The 16,231-nt window shown below is 48.1% G+C and overlaps 1 protein-coding gene and 1 long non-coding RNA gene across 3 annotated transcripts in view; one reads left to right on the top strand and one right to left on the bottom strand.

The window, feature by feature from the left end:
• TENM4 (teneurin transmembrane protein 4) overlaps positions 1-16,231 on the bottom strand; it is a 753,030-nt gene that overhangs the window by 14,855 nt on the left and 721,944 nt on the right. The window contains exons 29-31 of the mRNA XM_082749583.1: positions 9,977-10,149; positions 4,797-5,032; positions 1,012-1,308 (exon numbers count right to left, since the gene is read on the bottom strand). Of these exons, the coding sequence (XP_082605709.1) occupies positions 1,012-1,308; positions 4,797-5,032; positions 9,977-10,149 (706 nt within the window). The remainder of the gene's footprint in view (positions 1-1,011; positions 1,309-4,796; positions 5,033-9,976; positions 10,150-16,231) is intronic.
• Positions 210-15,555, top strand: LOC309873619. 2 transcript variants are annotated; one of them, XR_014316428.1, is made up of 3 exons: positions 210-354; positions 7,923-8,052; positions 13,577-14,504. It is a non-coding gene; the product is annotated as an uncharacterized lncRNA (long non-coding RNA). The 2 variants fall into 2 exon arrangements; XR_014316427.1 differs by lacking the exon at positions 13,577-14,504 and adding an exon at positions 14,976-15,555 and having other exon boundaries at positions 211-354.

Here is a 16,231-nt window from a genome sequence, read left to right as displayed (position 1 = left end):
TCTTCCTGAAACCCAGCCTGGCAGTGTCTCCTGTCTGTTAAATAACTTCTGCTGACTCCACGTGGCCCATGGGGTGAGGACCGCACCTGAGAAGGGTGTTTCAGGCTCTGCGTGATTGTTTACGCAGGAACAGGTCAGATGCCCACGGCGGGGCGGGCTGTGACGGAATGTGGGAAGCAGCTTCCTAACAATGGGCTTATTGTGTGGCCCCATGAAGGTTCCTTCCCCCTCTGGGTTGGGGTTGCCAGTATGTCAGATCAACTCTAGGGTCTCCTTTAGCACCACCACAGAACGCGGCTCTTGGAGATGCTCACCCAGCAACGGATGGAGAAGATGGATCACAGACCAAGCACGGTATGGGCCCCAGGCAGGTGGCCATGGGCAGGAAACAAAGTCAAGATGTGGGTACCAGAATGGGGGTCTGAAGTGCAGCTCTTTTTTGGGAAGAAGTCAGCAGGCAACACACCTATCCGCTTCTCAGCAGCAAAGCTACCATTTTCTCCTGTTTGGGACCAATTTTTGCCTTCAGAGCTTTTCTGATTCCTAGCCCCTGGGATGCAATAAATCCTGACCTGAAGCAGAAGGGATTTACTAAGTTATGCCCACCATTCAAAGCTCAGAATTAATTACTTCACTAGTGTTTTGCCCTGTTCTCTGTGGCCAGATCCCACAATTGCTCCAGATCTTGGGGAAGAGCCTGCCTGGGTCTGTACCCTAAGTCCTGCTCTGCGACACCAGTTGGAGTTGGGCTTCTTCCCAGCTCTGGTCTATCACATGGGGCTTTCATCTCCTGCCCCCAAACTCCTACCTGCCGCACCATCACTACAATCTACCCAGATGCCTGTCAGGTTCCTGGTCCTCTGCAGCAGACTTTTTGGAACACTTCCTTTAGAAGACCACATGGATCTAATCCATCCCACTGAAGGCAGCAGACTGGACCTGGCCATGGGTTGAGCCACAGTGGCTGGCCTTCAGTATGGTAGGGCCAGTGATGGGGAGACGGACACCTGCCTTCTCTAAGTACGTGTAGCTCCACGTCTTCCCATCAGCGAAGATCCTGGATGTGATGCGACCTGCCTGGTCATATTCCATCCTCTCTGACATGATGCCTCTCTGGACACCAGCGATATGGCCCCCGGGGGAATAGGTCACGTTGACACCATTCAGCCTGCTGCTGGGTGACCAGAGGCTGGGCCGCCCTGCTTGGTCATACAGGATCCGGAGGGTGAACTTGCGGTGGTCATCATAGATCTTCTCTGTGCGGGTCACACGGTCGAAGTCCAGGGACAGGAGATTCCGGTTGTGAACCTGGGGAAGGTGCAGGAGGGAAGAGAGTTAATCTGGACATGGGAAACTTTGGTGTGGGAGGGTCCTGAGTAGAGGCAGCAGCACAGGTCATGAGTATGACAGATAAGATCTGGGGTCCTGGCTTGGTCACCTGTCAGTTCTGTGATGCTTCCTCATCTGTAAAATGGGAATAATAATGTCAATTGCATAGGACTATTGCGAGAATAAAGACAATGCACGTTTTGAGCAGATAGTGGCTAGTCCTAAAGACAATCCCTATCATTTCCTAATGTGATTCTTCTAATGAGTACAGAAAGGCAGATCCTTCTTGACTCTCTCCTGAAAAGGGAGAGGCCGGGCGGGTCCAGCAAATTCATGCATGACCCCATTTCTCATGTGCCAGGCAACATGCTGGTGTTTGGCACTGAGGAGACCAAAGCTCAGGGACATGAAGCGACATGCTCCACATCTCCTGGGTGGTGAGGGACTGTGTCTGGCCGACAAAAAGGTTCTCTGAGTGTATCTGTCCCTTTTAGGGGCCTTGGACCTTCTGTTCCCTCTGGGGTTGCTCCTGCCCTCCGCCACCGTAGTTAGGGATTCCTGGTTACCTTGGTCAGCTCCCCAAGAGTCTTCTTCTTCCTGGAGGGCCCTGGAGGCAATGTGTATTTGGGTCTAGGACAGCTTCTGTGGCTGTGGGCTGCCTGGGGGCAGACAGAGTCCCAGCTTTGGGACATTTTTCCCTTTGTAGGATCTCTACATGGGCTGCTAGGTCAGCACACAATTCAATTTCCCGCCAGAGTCAGGAATACAGGGCTCCCAGAAGGGTAGCAGTAAGTCAGGGTTTTTCACAGCTTAATAAGGGAATACACTTCAGAAGCCTACTTCCATATTGGGATCCACCCTGTGGGCACTGGTTGCCCCTGAAATACTGCCAGGTACTCCGAAGCTAAAACGCTGGCCCCCTCTAGCTGGGCACACTGGATGACTCTTCCATTAGTCACTGGTTAAGTCTGACAAGGAGTCAGGAAAACATAAGAGGAAAGCGGATAATGTAGGTCCCATGACGCAGAAGTGCTCACAGAGGCCACGGTAACGGAAGGCCCTGTAGGATTCTGGGTGGTGAAAAAGGTCCCGTCTAGAAATTAAGGTCAAGATACCAGCCTGTGTGCTGTGACGCACTGCTTTTCAGTGTGACCTTGGGCAAGCGCCGTGCCCTCTCTGAGTCTCTTTCTTCCTCTGTGAAACAGCCGAGCTATGATGAGGACTGAAGAAGCCTTAAGTCAACTACCTCTTGGAGTTCTGGGTGCACTGAAGGTCCTGAATTAATGATTGCAATTATTTCCATTAAGGCAGTAAATGATCACGGCCATTCTCAGGTAAAGTACAGACGTGTGTGTTTCCCCCTTCTCCCTCTCTCCAAACAAATCCTCAAACCTTGAAAATAAGGATTTATAATGATGCTTAGACAACTTTAGCTGTGAATGGCCTGGTTATAATAAGGTTGCCTTCCCAGGGGTAATCAAACACAATTGCAGAGCAAAAACAGTGTGGCGGACAATTCCCATGAAAAATCGGAGGCGCTGGAGAGCGAAGCCGTGTTCTTTGCCGGGAGGGCCAAGGAAGATGTAGGGTCCGCACCACCAACAACAATGGGACCCATTTAGAAGCCTCTTTTGCAAGGTCCCCTGTGATCCCCCCAAGGAGGTGCCACCCAGCTAGCTGTCCCCCTCGTCCCCAGAGGACCCCTGGTGAGGGGAGCTAAACCTCTGCGGCAAAATTAATAAAATTGAATTAAGTAGCTCACTGGGGGAACCGCCTAATGCTTTCTGTGCTCGGCAGTAGCGGCAATGAGATTATTTTACATCTTTCTTTATTAAAAAAGGTTCCCAGTTGTATAAAAAATGAGCTCCATTATGGGGCGGTGCACCCGGCTAACATTCTAATTCCACATGCTGCCACTGTGGGTGGCCATTTATTTTGGGAGGACGTGGAGATGTGGCCACCCGACTGGAGCCCCATCAATCTCAGGCTGGGAGAGGGACCAATTAGAGCCTGGGAAACTTCTGGTCCAGCTCACACCACAGAGGAGAAACCCTAACAGCCCTAATCGCCACCGTTCATGGAGCACCTGGAGTCTACCAGCACTGGGCTAGGAACCTGGAATAGGTTGTCTGGTTTCCACAGAGGAGGGAGAGACTCAGAGGACTTGCTTGGGGCTCCACAGCCAGGCCCAGGCAGGAATCAGACAGAAGTCAAACTTTCCGTTTAGCACACCACCTCAGATGTGCCAGAGGGGCTCCTGGAGAATTCAGACAGGGGGCTCCGCGAGGCTGCAGAGGGTGGCAGGCCACAGAGAGCCCAGACAGCAAGGCTTTCCTCAGGGAACTAGTAGAAGCCTCCTTCCCTCATTCAATTTTTGCCGGAGTTCTTGGCCGTGGAGGAAACACAGAAAGCCCAGCTTTCTGGGTTCTCGTTGTGTGACATCGGCTATGTCCGGACACGAGCCATGCTGCACAAGGGCGCTTCTGTGGTTTTCAGGAGTCCAGAACATCTTGCTCACTTCTGTGGTGCCCTTCAGCCCAGCAAGTGTCCGCAGAGCCCCAGGGGCTGGCAAGGTGCCATGCTGAAAGCCAGCACTAGTTTCCTCACCATCTCGCTGCCCCTCACCTTCCATTCTGAAGCTGAGGGAGAAGCAGCTGGGCAGTGAGGCCCCGCCTGGGCCCGAGGTAACTCTACCAAACCACGGGGCGTGAGGCAGAGACCGGGCAGCTTCGGGGCATCGGCAGACTGAAAAGCACCCACATGCCAACCCACTGGTGGCGACAGCTGGCGGGGGAGGGGCCTTGTGCTCATTCAGGAGGGGATAACTGCCTGGAAAGAGCGCAGGATGTAGCTGAGGTCCCAAAGAGCTCCGAATGCATAACAGGAATGACCAGAACGGCGGCGAGAATGTCCGGAACAAGAAGGGGAGTGGGTAGGACTGACCACTTCCTGGGCGCTAGACTCTGTCCAAGGCACTTCATAGACAATCTCTAATTCTCGTGGCAACTTGTAAAACTGATTTTAACCTCCCCATTTCTTGGGAGAATGAAACCGAGGCTTTGGATGAATGAAAGCACATTATGGATTTGCTCAGGTTCAGTCAGAATATAACAGAAGCTGGAAACCCAAACTCAGGCCCAACACGAAAGCTGGTAATCATTCCGCAAGTAACAACTGAAGAGATATTTGAGACTTAATAATAAGTCTCATAATAAGTCCCATAAGGGTGGGAGGGGTGCCTGCTTGACTTTCCCCCTTTCGCAAAGGCCCAGGAAAAGTTTCTCCCCTAGGGCCGGTTTCCCAGACCAGAACCCCGCTCTCTGGCTTGGTCCTCATTCTTTCATCCTTCTTCTCCATCACCCCCCAATGGCACCCTCCCCCACCCACGTCCAGCCTCCCCACCCCAGCAACCTCCAGAGTTCCAAAGGCCCCACCCTAGCGCCCGACCTGCCCCAGGGCTTGCTCACCCGCAGCCGGCGCCCGAACACCGTGACCTGGCCCCGAGCCTGCTCCTTCCGCTGCCGCCACTCCACCAGGTTCAGACCGTTGTCAATGGGCAGTGTGACGTTCCTCTTGCCCACGGTGGGGTTGACGGTGCCCGCCAGCAGGTGGGGCTCGGTCTGCAGTGCCACCTCCATGCCATTGGCCAGCAGCAGCCGCAGGGAGCCATCGGACCCGATGTAGTAGCTGTTCCGGACCTGGTCTGAGGGAGAGGAGAGGGACCGGCTCTGCTCAGAAGGGCTGAGCATGGAGGGGGCTGGGGGTGTGTGCACCAGGGCATTGGTATGTTATTAAATGGGCTTATTTTTCTGATAATGGAAACAGAACGTTATCAGTGAAGAATACTAGGAAATAGAAGGAGATGGTCCTGGGGTGCCTGGGTGGCTCAGTGGGTTAAAGTCTCTGCCTTCAGCTCAGGTCATGATCTCAGGGTCCTAGGATCGAGCCCCACATCGGGCTCTCTGCTCAGCGGGGAGCTGCTTTCTCCTCTCTCTCTGCCTGACTCTCTGCCTACTTGTGATCTCTCTCTGTCAAATAAGTAAATAAAAAGCTTAAAAAAAAAAAAAGAAAAGGAGATTGTCTATGATCTTATTACCCAAAGAAAGCCATTGTAAATAACTTGTCTATTTCTAGACTTCAGGATATTTCTGAATACCCTGATAGCCCAAAGTAATTCGTATGGTTTTTCACTGATCATGGTATTATACTGTTGAATATTTCTCCTAAATGTTTCTCTTAAAGACTGCATAATATTCCATCATATGGAAATACCATAATTTATCTAACCAACTCTCAAGGAGATAATGTTTTATAATTACAAAGTTAACACTGCAAATAAACATACTGTAAACATTGTATTACGTGGGAGAAGTTGGACACAAAAGACAACATGATGTATCAATGAGTCTTTACATGAAATGTACAGAACAGGCCAATTCACAGAGGCAGAAAGTAGATTAGTGAGGGAAAGGTAGAATGAGGAGTGACCACTTATGGGTATGAGCTTTCTTTTTGGGACTGATAAAAATTTTTCAGAATCAGGTAACATTAATAATCGCATAACTTTGTAAATATACTAAAACCCCCCTGAGTTGTATATTTTAAAAGGATAAATTGTATATTTTAAATTTTTTTAAAGAGTGAATGTTATACTATGTGAATTACATCTCTATTAAAAATATACTTTTTTGGATAAATCATTGTCTTCGTTTTGGGTTAAGTTACTAGAACAAAGGGTTGAACATTTTTAAGGTTCTTAATATATACCAGGGTAACAATATTCTTTATAACAAGGTGAGATATAACTCCAATAGTCAACTGACAGAATGTTAAACATATGTATGTTTTAAGTCATTGCCATGTATATATATCTCAATGATTTAAAAATAAATCTGATTTTGAAGTTTTAAGCCTGATTAAAACATTTAAAATTAGCATCTTTCACTAAAAAAAAACTTCTGGAAAAGAGTAAATTTCAGCTGTAAAAAGCACACAATTCTTTTCTAAAAATGGAAATATCTCCAAATTTGTGCTACAGTTTTCTGCCTCTTGCCCTTCCTCAGCTGGTGCTTCTGCCTGCACCTGCCCCTCTTCCATAAACACCAGCCTGAGTCCTCGCTTCGAGGCTCTGCTTCATTTTCATTTCTCCCCACTAGGTTCCCTGGTTCCTTGGTCAGAACGAACGCCGCCTCTTCCTTTAGCCTCCTTACAGGTCCCTTGAGTGGTCCTGCAGTTGAGGGGGTGCAGGGCTTACCATTCTGGTATTGAAGGCATTCTCAAATACGTACGTGTTTGCTGTGAGAGGGGACAACTGCCCAGAGATAGAGAGCATGGCCTCCAGAGCCAGGCTATCAGGGTTCAGGTCCCAGCCCTGCCACTCTCTTGGGCAAATTCCTTAACCTGGCATCCTTCTGGTTCTTCATCTGTACCTTGGGGATAATAACTATACTCTTACGTCATAGGATTAAGCAGGATAATGACAATGAAGAGCTGAGAGTAGAACTTGGCATGTAGTGAGTATGACATAAATATAGCTATTACTAGTTTTATGTGCCTGGCACTGTACTAGTCACTGCCATGTGTATCTCTTGTCCTCTCCCCTCTATCTCCATTGTCCCATTCACAGATCTGTCATAGTGAACTTCTCTAGTACTGATCGTGGGTTTTTTTTTTAAATATTTTTATTTATTTATTTGACAGATATAGATCACAAGTAGGCGGAGAGGCAGGCAGAGAGAGAGAGAGAGAGAGGAGGAAGCAGGCTCCCTGCTGTGCAGAGATCCCGATGCGGGGCTCAATCCCAGGATCCTGGGATCATGACCTGAGCTGAAGGCAGAGGCTTTAACCCACTGAGCCACCCAAGTGCCCCTGATTATGGGTTTTTAAGAGCTCCCCATGTCTTTTACATCAGTGGTTAAGAGAACGGGTTCTAGAATCTCTTTGTCTTAGTCCAAATACCCTAGCCGGCACGTATCCTTGGACAAGTCACTTAAACTCTCAGTGACTCCCTGTCTTCATTTGGAAAATGGAGATGTTCATAATACCTCAGAGGGCTGTAACAAGATGACACAGGACTATGAATGTAAAACACTAAAGATCTGCTTTATACTTAATATGTGTTCTAAAATGTTAGTTATCACTGTTATTATTGTATGTGCTCAGTAAACAGTTGCTGGATTGAACTAGAGATGTTACCGGCTATGTTAAATTAAAAAAAAAAAAGGTGTAGTTTTGTAGGAAACCCTCACCAAGTCTTCCCCGCACCAGATCAGGCCCTTCCTCTGCCACTCCCTTCCCCTCTCCATCCCTCACCCGTTCTTTCTCTCTCACACACACAGAATCCTAAGATCTGCCTTTAACTTGCTATGCATTTTTCACTGGCAATCTGTATTTTACTTCCTTCGAACGGTGGAAAAGCCTGTGTCAATTTATCTTTTAAAGCTGCTTTTTGCTGAATGCACACACGTCCATTAATGGTGACTCTGGATGCAATGGTATCTTGTAGAGGCCCAACTCAAATGATCCCCATTTAATGTGAGCTGTGACTCCCCAAGCCTGCCCCTCATTAGCAGCTGCTTCTTATTTCTTCCCAGGCCAGACGTAAGATGAAGCTGAAAGAGCTTTTCCGGAAGACTCTACCAAGGCGGCTGCCAAATGTGGCATCTCAGCCTGGCATGAAAGAAGGAAAGGGAGCATGGCAGAGGAACCAAAGAGGAAACACAGGTACTGTGCTTCCCGGATTCAGGGAGGCATTCATTCTTCCTTTCCCCACTTTGATGTTTCTGAAATTGGAAAGCGTCTTAAGTCCTTGTATGAATTTTGAGCAATGTGTCTCCCCCTCCTCTCCACGCTGAAAAGTTGCTATTAAATTTTGATGGTACATTTTATTTTCTTTTATTTATTTATTTTTTTTTAATTTAAAGGTCTTATTTATTTGACAGAGATCACAAGCAGGCAGAGAGGCAGGCAGAGAGAGAGGAGGAAGCAGGCTCCCCGCTGAACAGAGAGCCCGATGTGGGGCTCGATCCCAGGACCCTGAGATCATGACCTGAGCCGAAGGCAGAGGCTTAACTCACTGAGCCACCCAGGCACCCCTGATGGGGGTAAAAGTGAGGAAATGCAGTACTTCGAATTAAAAAAAAAAAGCTGCCTGAATGTAAGAAAGACTGAGCTACCTTCTGAGAAAAGTGCGGCACGCCAGCTCAGAGGTGTGGAGGGGGGAAGACAGTTCTTAACCCCAGGGCAGGACAAGGTGTCTGAGCCATCAGGGGCCCTGCTGTCCTTGGCCAGGCAGAACCTGACTGGCTTGGAATTGGCACCTTCCCTTGGCGATAACCCAGTCAGAGCATAAACACCTGGAGTGTGTCCCAACCCATTGCCACAGCTGCTGGTGGGGAAGGAACCACAGGGTATCTTTTCTCTTTCTTTGACTGAGAACGGCTGTTATTCTTTGAGCTTCTTTTCAAGCACGGGATTACATTTGTGTGTAAAACAGTTGTGAAAATACACAGTTATTTTCCTAAGGTGAACAAAAGTGCCAGTTATTAGGTAAGAAGTTCATTAATCCAACAAATACTTAGTAATACTACGGGCCTGGCCCGTCGTGGTCACTCTCTGTACAGTGTGTCAAGAGATGGTCTGAGCAACATGTATGAGGCACGTGTCGCAATTCTGCCCCATTTCCCAGGCCCAGAGACTGAGGCTCAGAGAAGAGTGAGTCCACCCAAGTCACACAGGGAGGAGCGGCACAGCAGGCCTGGGGGCCCCGGCCTGTCTACTCCAGAGCTCCTGCTCCCTGCCTTGCCTCACACCATTCCACGTGGCCTTGACCAGCTTCTGTTTCCTCAAGGAGAAAACTGAGGGTCCCCGTGATGTGGTGGCAGAGTCAGGACTAGAATTTGTGCCCCTGAATCCTAGCCCACGGCTCTTTTACTACTTATGTCCAAGCTGTTGTGAGTACCAAAAGCCATCAGGAGGGTGGGGGAAAAAGAAACCAAGTGAGGCTTTCCCTAGTGATAGCTTCCCCCCGCCCCCATGCTTACTAGAGCCAATAAAGCTGCAAGCTCCACTCTGGGTCACCATGTCCCAGGAGGACAACTGAGGCAGATGGTTAGTTCACAGCAAGTTTTTATCTTTGTGATTTACCTAAAGCTAAAAGGTCAACTCATACCAGGGATTATCTGGTGTGTGCAGGGAGGAAGGGTCTCTTCTCTACGGAATCCTAGGGAAGGCTCAAACTGTTCTTGCCTGAGCTTGCGGAGGGATTTCTCCATCCCTAGATCCCTTTCATGATTAAGTGTCATTTTCACTGTCCTTCGACCTCGCCCACCCCAGGGTGAGAGTGGGAACCATTACAATGGTGGAACAGTGAGGTCACCTGGATGGGCAGCCGGTGTACTCCCTACCTTTGGTTCTGATGATAATGGGGTGAGACAATGGACTATGACTTGGAAGCTTCTGGGAGAGAATATACGGGACTTGGGCCGGTGGTTTCTGCACGTTAGATGGCAGTGCAGAGAGAAGCCAGTTGTATTGCTCTCCTGTTCTTGGGCAGCTCTAGTAGCATTTTATTTCTTACATTATCCTCCTCCAAAGGGGTCCCATCACCCCTGTGTCTCGAAGTCCCCATGCTCCCCACCCTGCTTACCTTGCAAGAGTGTATAGAAGGCACCTGAGGCAGACAGGTTGGTGGTTATGGTGATATCATCCTTGCTGGAAGTCTCTACCTGGACATGCACCGAGCTGTCTGTATCACTTCGGAAACTGCTCACCTGGCCAGTAGGGAAGGTCACATTGGTCAGGCGACCAAAGCTGTCGTACCTGAAAACCAAGGGGGGGTGGCTCTGAGTGACAGAAACATAATGGTGCTATTGTTGGAACCTGGCATATTCTACCCTGTGCCCCAGTTTGGTGTGTTTTGCTTTCCTTTCTGGTTAGATACATTGCCGTGAGTCCTCCATCTCTTTGCACATGTTTTTTTGTTGTTGTTGTTTTGTTTTGTTTGTTGTTGTTTTTAATTTTTAAAAAATTTATTTGACAGAAAAAGATCACAAGTAGGCAGAGAGGCAGGCAGGGTGCGGGGTAGAGGAAGCAAGCTCTCCGCTGAGCAGAGAGCCAGATGCGGGGCTCGATCCCAGGACCCTGGGATCATGACCTGAGCCAAAGGCAGGGGCTTTAACCCACTGAGCCACCCAGGCAACCCATCACATGGCTTTCTTGAGAAGTGACTCTACCGGCTGTTATCTGACTACAGGCAAATGACTTACCTCTCTGAACCCATGAAGTGGAGAAAGGACCCTGGCCCTGCCTGCATGGCAGGGTTACTGTGGAGAAACATGTTGGGGTGGCCTGTGGCTACAAATAGCCACCCATGCAGGGTAAGATGATGGGGGTTCTCAGAGGATGGAAACTCCCAGAGGTGAGGGGCCCAAACTTGATTCTTGAACCCCCTCTCAAAACTCTGACGGCTGGTGATGCAGGGTATTTCTGAACAAGGTAAGAGATGGGGCTTCCGGGGCGCCTGGGTGGCTCAGTGGGTTAAGTCTCTGCCTTCGGCTCAGGTCATGGTCTCAGGCTGTCTGCTCAGCGGAGAGCCTGCTCCCCCTACCCCCACCCCGCCCTGCCTGCCTTTCTGCCTACTTGTTATCTCTGTCTGTCAAATAAATAAACAAAATCTTTAAAAAGAAAAAGAGAGAGAGAGATGGGGCTTCCTACGAAGCTACAGAGCCTGGGGAAAGGGGGCTCTGAATCCAAACCAGGATCTTGCCACCACATAAGGAGGCTAAACAGATGGGCTCTTGCAACCCCTTCCCATCTAGACTTCACAGCCAGCGCCAAGCAGTTGTGTATCTGCCGTTGTCACAGCTCCCAGTTCTGCTCTGGCGTGGGCTTTCTGAAGCATGACAATCGAATCTTAATACTCTTTTACGTTCCTGAGAATAATAAAAGAAATACCTACCATTACCAAACACCTACCACGCTACAGCACAGTGCTTCTCAGACCTTTCGCTTACTCCTTGTAACTTACTTAAAAGGTATAAATGATCTCCTTTCTGGAGGAGGCTCAGAAAAGCAAAGTCTCCTGCTCAAGGTCCCACAACGGATAAGTGTGGTGGAGTCAAAATTCAAACTGATCTATCTGCTTCCAAGCCGCCCCTTGCTTCTCTGCCCTCACCCAGCATTTCCGAGCTGTCCATTTGCAAGTGTCTGTTGCGTGGGTTCTCTGTGCAGCCAAGTGGGCGGGAGGCGGCAGGGAATAATAGGCTGTTAACACTTCAGTTATAATTTTTAATTGTGGGAGGCTGAAGTGTAAAAAGGCAGGTTTAATATCCCCTTTGCCCTTGTGTGTGAATGGGAAAAACGGTCTTCATCCAGATGTCAGTATTTCTGACTTTGGCTTATGCTCAGGCTGGCACACGGCTTCCATGGTAGGTCTCCCCCATGGATTCCAGGTCTTCCTCCTGGACATTTCCCTCCTGCTTTTCCCCTGGGACCTGAGGGATTTAATGATGGTGAAATGAAAGGCCTGAGTGTTTAGCACTGTCCTGGCTCTTCCTCTGATCCTTCAGCTGCACCTCATTTCCCACTGGGACTCCTGGGGGCTGCAGCGTCTGCAGGTTCAGGCAAGACTTGGAAGTTGAGACTAGGCAGGCCTTTGCTGAGCAATTTTCTGTCCAAGGTCAGCTGTGGGTGCTGCATGGATTCTGCCTCCAGCCAACTCTTTCTGTCCCTGTGCCTGGGACTGACATAGCCTGTCACAAATGGGGTGCTGGCTAAAGGTCTTTTGAATGAGTCCTGGACCCAAGACCAACTCTAGGATCAGCTGAATCTCTCTGTTGCTAGGGTCTGAGGCAGTGGGACGGAAGCCCTTTCCAACATGGCAAGCAGCACAGGAATCTCTAATACCTACCCTGGGCTTGGGCTTGGCAGGGTAAGGGTGTGGGCTGTATCAATCCTTCCGGCTCTCCTATAGGCACCTTAGGGGCTGTGGAAACCTGCTTCTTATCATGATTTCTCATCTTTCTGCCTTAGCACTGAGTCATGTTGTAAGAAATCGTCAGTTTTCTTGGGCATTGGGGAGGGTGACGATGTGGCTTAAAACCCAGACTGGAGGGTCACAGGTCAGGGTGCCCCTCAGAGCGGGGGAAGGTGGTGATTCTGAGAGACTGCTGCTAGGAAGGAGGCGAGTCTTGGGATAAAGATCTGGAAGGTTTGTCCTAAAGCATCTTTGTCCCAGAAATGTTCTCAGAGCTCTGTTCCCTTTAACTCTTGGGGAGAGGGCGTTCTTTTCAACTCTTTATGGAAGGAGGAAATTTGAATAGGAAGGAATTTCACAAAAATGTTTAGAGTGGTTATCTCTGGGAGGCAGAATTACAAGGGATATTTTATATTCCCAAGATTTAAAAATAATGCATATGGATTATTTTCATAATCAGAAAAGTGACCTCAACCCAAGTAATGCCACATATAGAGAGCTCATGAACATGGTCATCTTGGGAAAGAGTTCCTTTTTTAAATTACTGGCATTTATGGAGTCCCTGGGTGGCTCAGTTGGTTAAGCGTTCAACTCTTGATTTCGGCTCAGGTCATGATTTCAGGGATGTGAGACAGACCTCTGTGCTCAGTGGGGAGTCTGCTTAAGATTTCCTCTCTCATTCTGCACCCCCACCCCCCACTTGGCTCACAGGTACTTGCCCCCTCTCTCAAAGGAAAAAAAATTACTGGCATTTCTGGAGGAGTCTCCTTATAGGACATCTACCAACATCAATCTCCAGGGCTTTTCAGTAAATATTAATAGGGCACCCCAAATTTCTGAGACCCAAATCAAGAGCCCCAAACCGGCTCTGTCGTGGTCATTTTAGCTATATCTGTGGTCCGAGAGCAGACTGAGTCCTGTCAGATTCCGAGTCATCTTAGATCAGCAGGAAGATCAATTCCAGTTCAACAGTTTCACAGAATGGGTATGTGCTGTTCTAGTCTGGTCCTCTGAACACCTGTTACCCACGCACATAGTCTTTACTGAGACTACTTACTTAGACTGTGTAATATCCTGACCTAACCAGATACAAAGGATTTTATTATGCCAAGCAACGTACTTAAAAAGGAGTCTTAGAGTCTTACCAATAAAAATCGATAGGGCAACCACACATTAGGGGACAGATGTCACTTCAGGAGTCCTTTACTGTGGCCTTGCTCAAATGCCACCTTGTAAAGCCTTCTCTGGTCTCTCTCTTGTCCCTTCTCCCAGGGATACCCTGGCCCAGCTGCCTTACAGAATGGGTCCCCTGCATCCTAACAGCTCATGTACAAGCTGTCACCTGCTCCGGCCTGGGAGTGCTTGAGTCAGGACAGGACTGCGGAGTCAGACAGGCTGGGAATCTGGAGTCTACCACCTGCCAGCAATGGAGCCCTGGAGGACTGGCTCTCAGTTCATCTCTTCTTCCCCAGCCCTGGGACTGGCAGAGAGAAGGAGGGCAGGGAATGCCACTTGAGCAAAGGAATGAATTCATGATTGGTTCTGCGAGGCCCCTCTGCTGCTCTGTTGGAAAGGGGAGACAATGATTCATTCAAGCACTATCTCCTGTAGGACTTGACAGAGGCCTGACCCACAGCAGGTACATGGTAAACATCTGCTGAAGGCACAAATACAGAAACAACTAGATGATCCTTCATCAGTCTCCATAGGCGTTTCCCCAGAGCTTTGGTCTCCAAGACAGAAGAGCCTTTGCATAAAGGGAGACAATTGTAATTATTATTGAAGGTGGCCTGTGATACATAATTAAATTGAGCTTGAAGAAGATACAATGAAAAGCCTCATGCTTTCAAGATCTGGTTTTCATTTTATACGAGATGGCCGAAAAACAGTAATTTCCACTCCTCACATTTTCCATTAGAGGGACTGAATGTCTTAATTAAATGAACATCGAATAGAACAGCCAATTTATAGAATTTTCTTGCCTCTTATTCGTTCATTTCAGTGCCTTCCAGAGCTTGGGAAACACCACTGGATCTCTCTGAAGCCTGATTCCTCCCTGTGATACCCCATCAGAATATTACTGCTGCTTCCTCTGTGGGGAGGAACTGGGGCTGCCCATCCTGTGGGCCTTGAACACCTGGGCCCCCCATCCTCTCTGTGGAGTCCTTTCTCTCTTCCTGCTACAGAGCTGCTGAGAGAAAGAAGGCAGGTGCCACCCAACAAGGTGGGACAGTTCGTGGTACTCTCTGGATTCCAAGTGGCCCCATGATCGGTGACTTCTGGACAATGGCTTAGTTGTGTCTGTTTTGGCTTTACTTGAAGTACTGACAAATTTCTTTCTTTCTAACCAAGAGGAAGGAATATGTTGATATGGCAAAGTCCTTGGAGCCAGACGTTCTAGGCTTTGACTGTAGGCTCTCCCTCTGCCAGCACTGCAACCCTAGAGGATGGGCATTCAGTTCTGTTTTCCCACAAACCATCAACCCCAACACATCATAAATGATATTTTAGGCAGGTTGTATACCATGACCTCTGGGAGCCTCTGTTTTGTTCTCTATAAAATGAAGATTATAACACCTATCTTAGAAAGATATGGTGAAGTTCAAACAAGATAACCTATTTAAAATGAAATGCAATTTTTTTTCTTTCTTTCTTTCTTTTTTTTAACCAGGGCCTGCAGAATCCCATGAAACTGCCTTCCCTGTAATGTCAACTCCCTGACTGAAGGGCCTTTGGTCACTGGAGTATCCCAGAAATCAGAAGAGTGCTTGGCATACAGTAGATGCTCAATAATGTGAATGAAAGTCATCTGAAAGACCTGGTCCTTCTCGCCTCTCTTTCCAATTTCACTTTGAACCTGACCCCTCCATCCTCCTGTGTTCTGCTACATCTGTTTCTATTCCCCAAACACGCCAAGCTCAAGCTGGGCTTGGGGTGCTCACATGTCACTGTTCTTTTGGCTGAGAATGCTCTTGCCTCCAATCCTGGTGTGGCTAGCTGCTTTCATTACGCATATTTCAGTTCAAATGTCATCACTTCAGTGAGGCCTTCCCTGAAATAGATAGGTCCTCCCATCTGATTTCGTTGTCTTCATTGCATGTATTATCTTATTTACATGTTTATTGGTCTGTTAGCTGTCTCTTCCCACTATAATATAAGCTCCATGAGGACACAGACCTTGTCTGTGTTCTCAAGCCTTGAAGAGTACCAGAACATAAAAGGTACTCAGTATGTATTTCTTAGATTAATGAATAAGTAAATAAACAGTAGGTATTATTATTGTTTTTTCAAGATGTAGATTGAGAAAAACTACAAATTTCACCCCTTTCTCCTCCCCTCTTCTGTGTGAGGAAGGGAAAGTTCATGAATATTCATATCCTTTTAGCACCAGGCTCATCACTGTCTTTTGAGGTGGGCATTACTGTTGTCATTTCACAACTGGTGAAGCTGAGGCTCAGAAAGGATATGTAACTTGCCTAAGATCACGCGGCTGGTTGAGGAATATAGTCTCAAAGTCAAGTCTGTCTGACCTTAAAGTCTGTGTGCTTTCATCAGGCTTCCCCGAAGAAGCTTTCAGGGAAAAACCTTTGTGTTCATCACTATGTAAAAGAAAAAATTGTTTGGAAATCTCAAATGGGTCAAGAGAACTGATAGTTTTCTCTTCGAGATGCTTTGCTTTGATACCACGGCAACTGACTTTGTAGTGATGCCAACCCCCATCTGAGAGGTACGATCAAGATGGCCAGATGACTGGCTTTTCATTATTTCTTTCCATGGATTTTTCTTCACTCCATTTTCCTGGAGCATCTTTGGAGAATGGGGAATGAAAACACATAAAACATTCATATAGTTGCTGTGAACTTGGCTCTCAGAAGAGGATCGCTAAAGGGTATCTTCACACACATTGCAAGGCTTTCTTCTTCACAC

This window comes from Mustela nivalis (genome assembly GCF_964662115.1).
Source record: "Mustela nivalis genome assembly, chromosome: 9".
Classification (NCBI taxonomy): domain Eukaryota; kingdom Metazoa; phylum Chordata; class Mammalia; order Carnivora; family Mustelidae; genus Mustela; species Mustela nivalis.
Note: the sequence above shows the minus strand (reverse complement) of the source record. Positions and strands in the feature narration are given on the sequence as shown.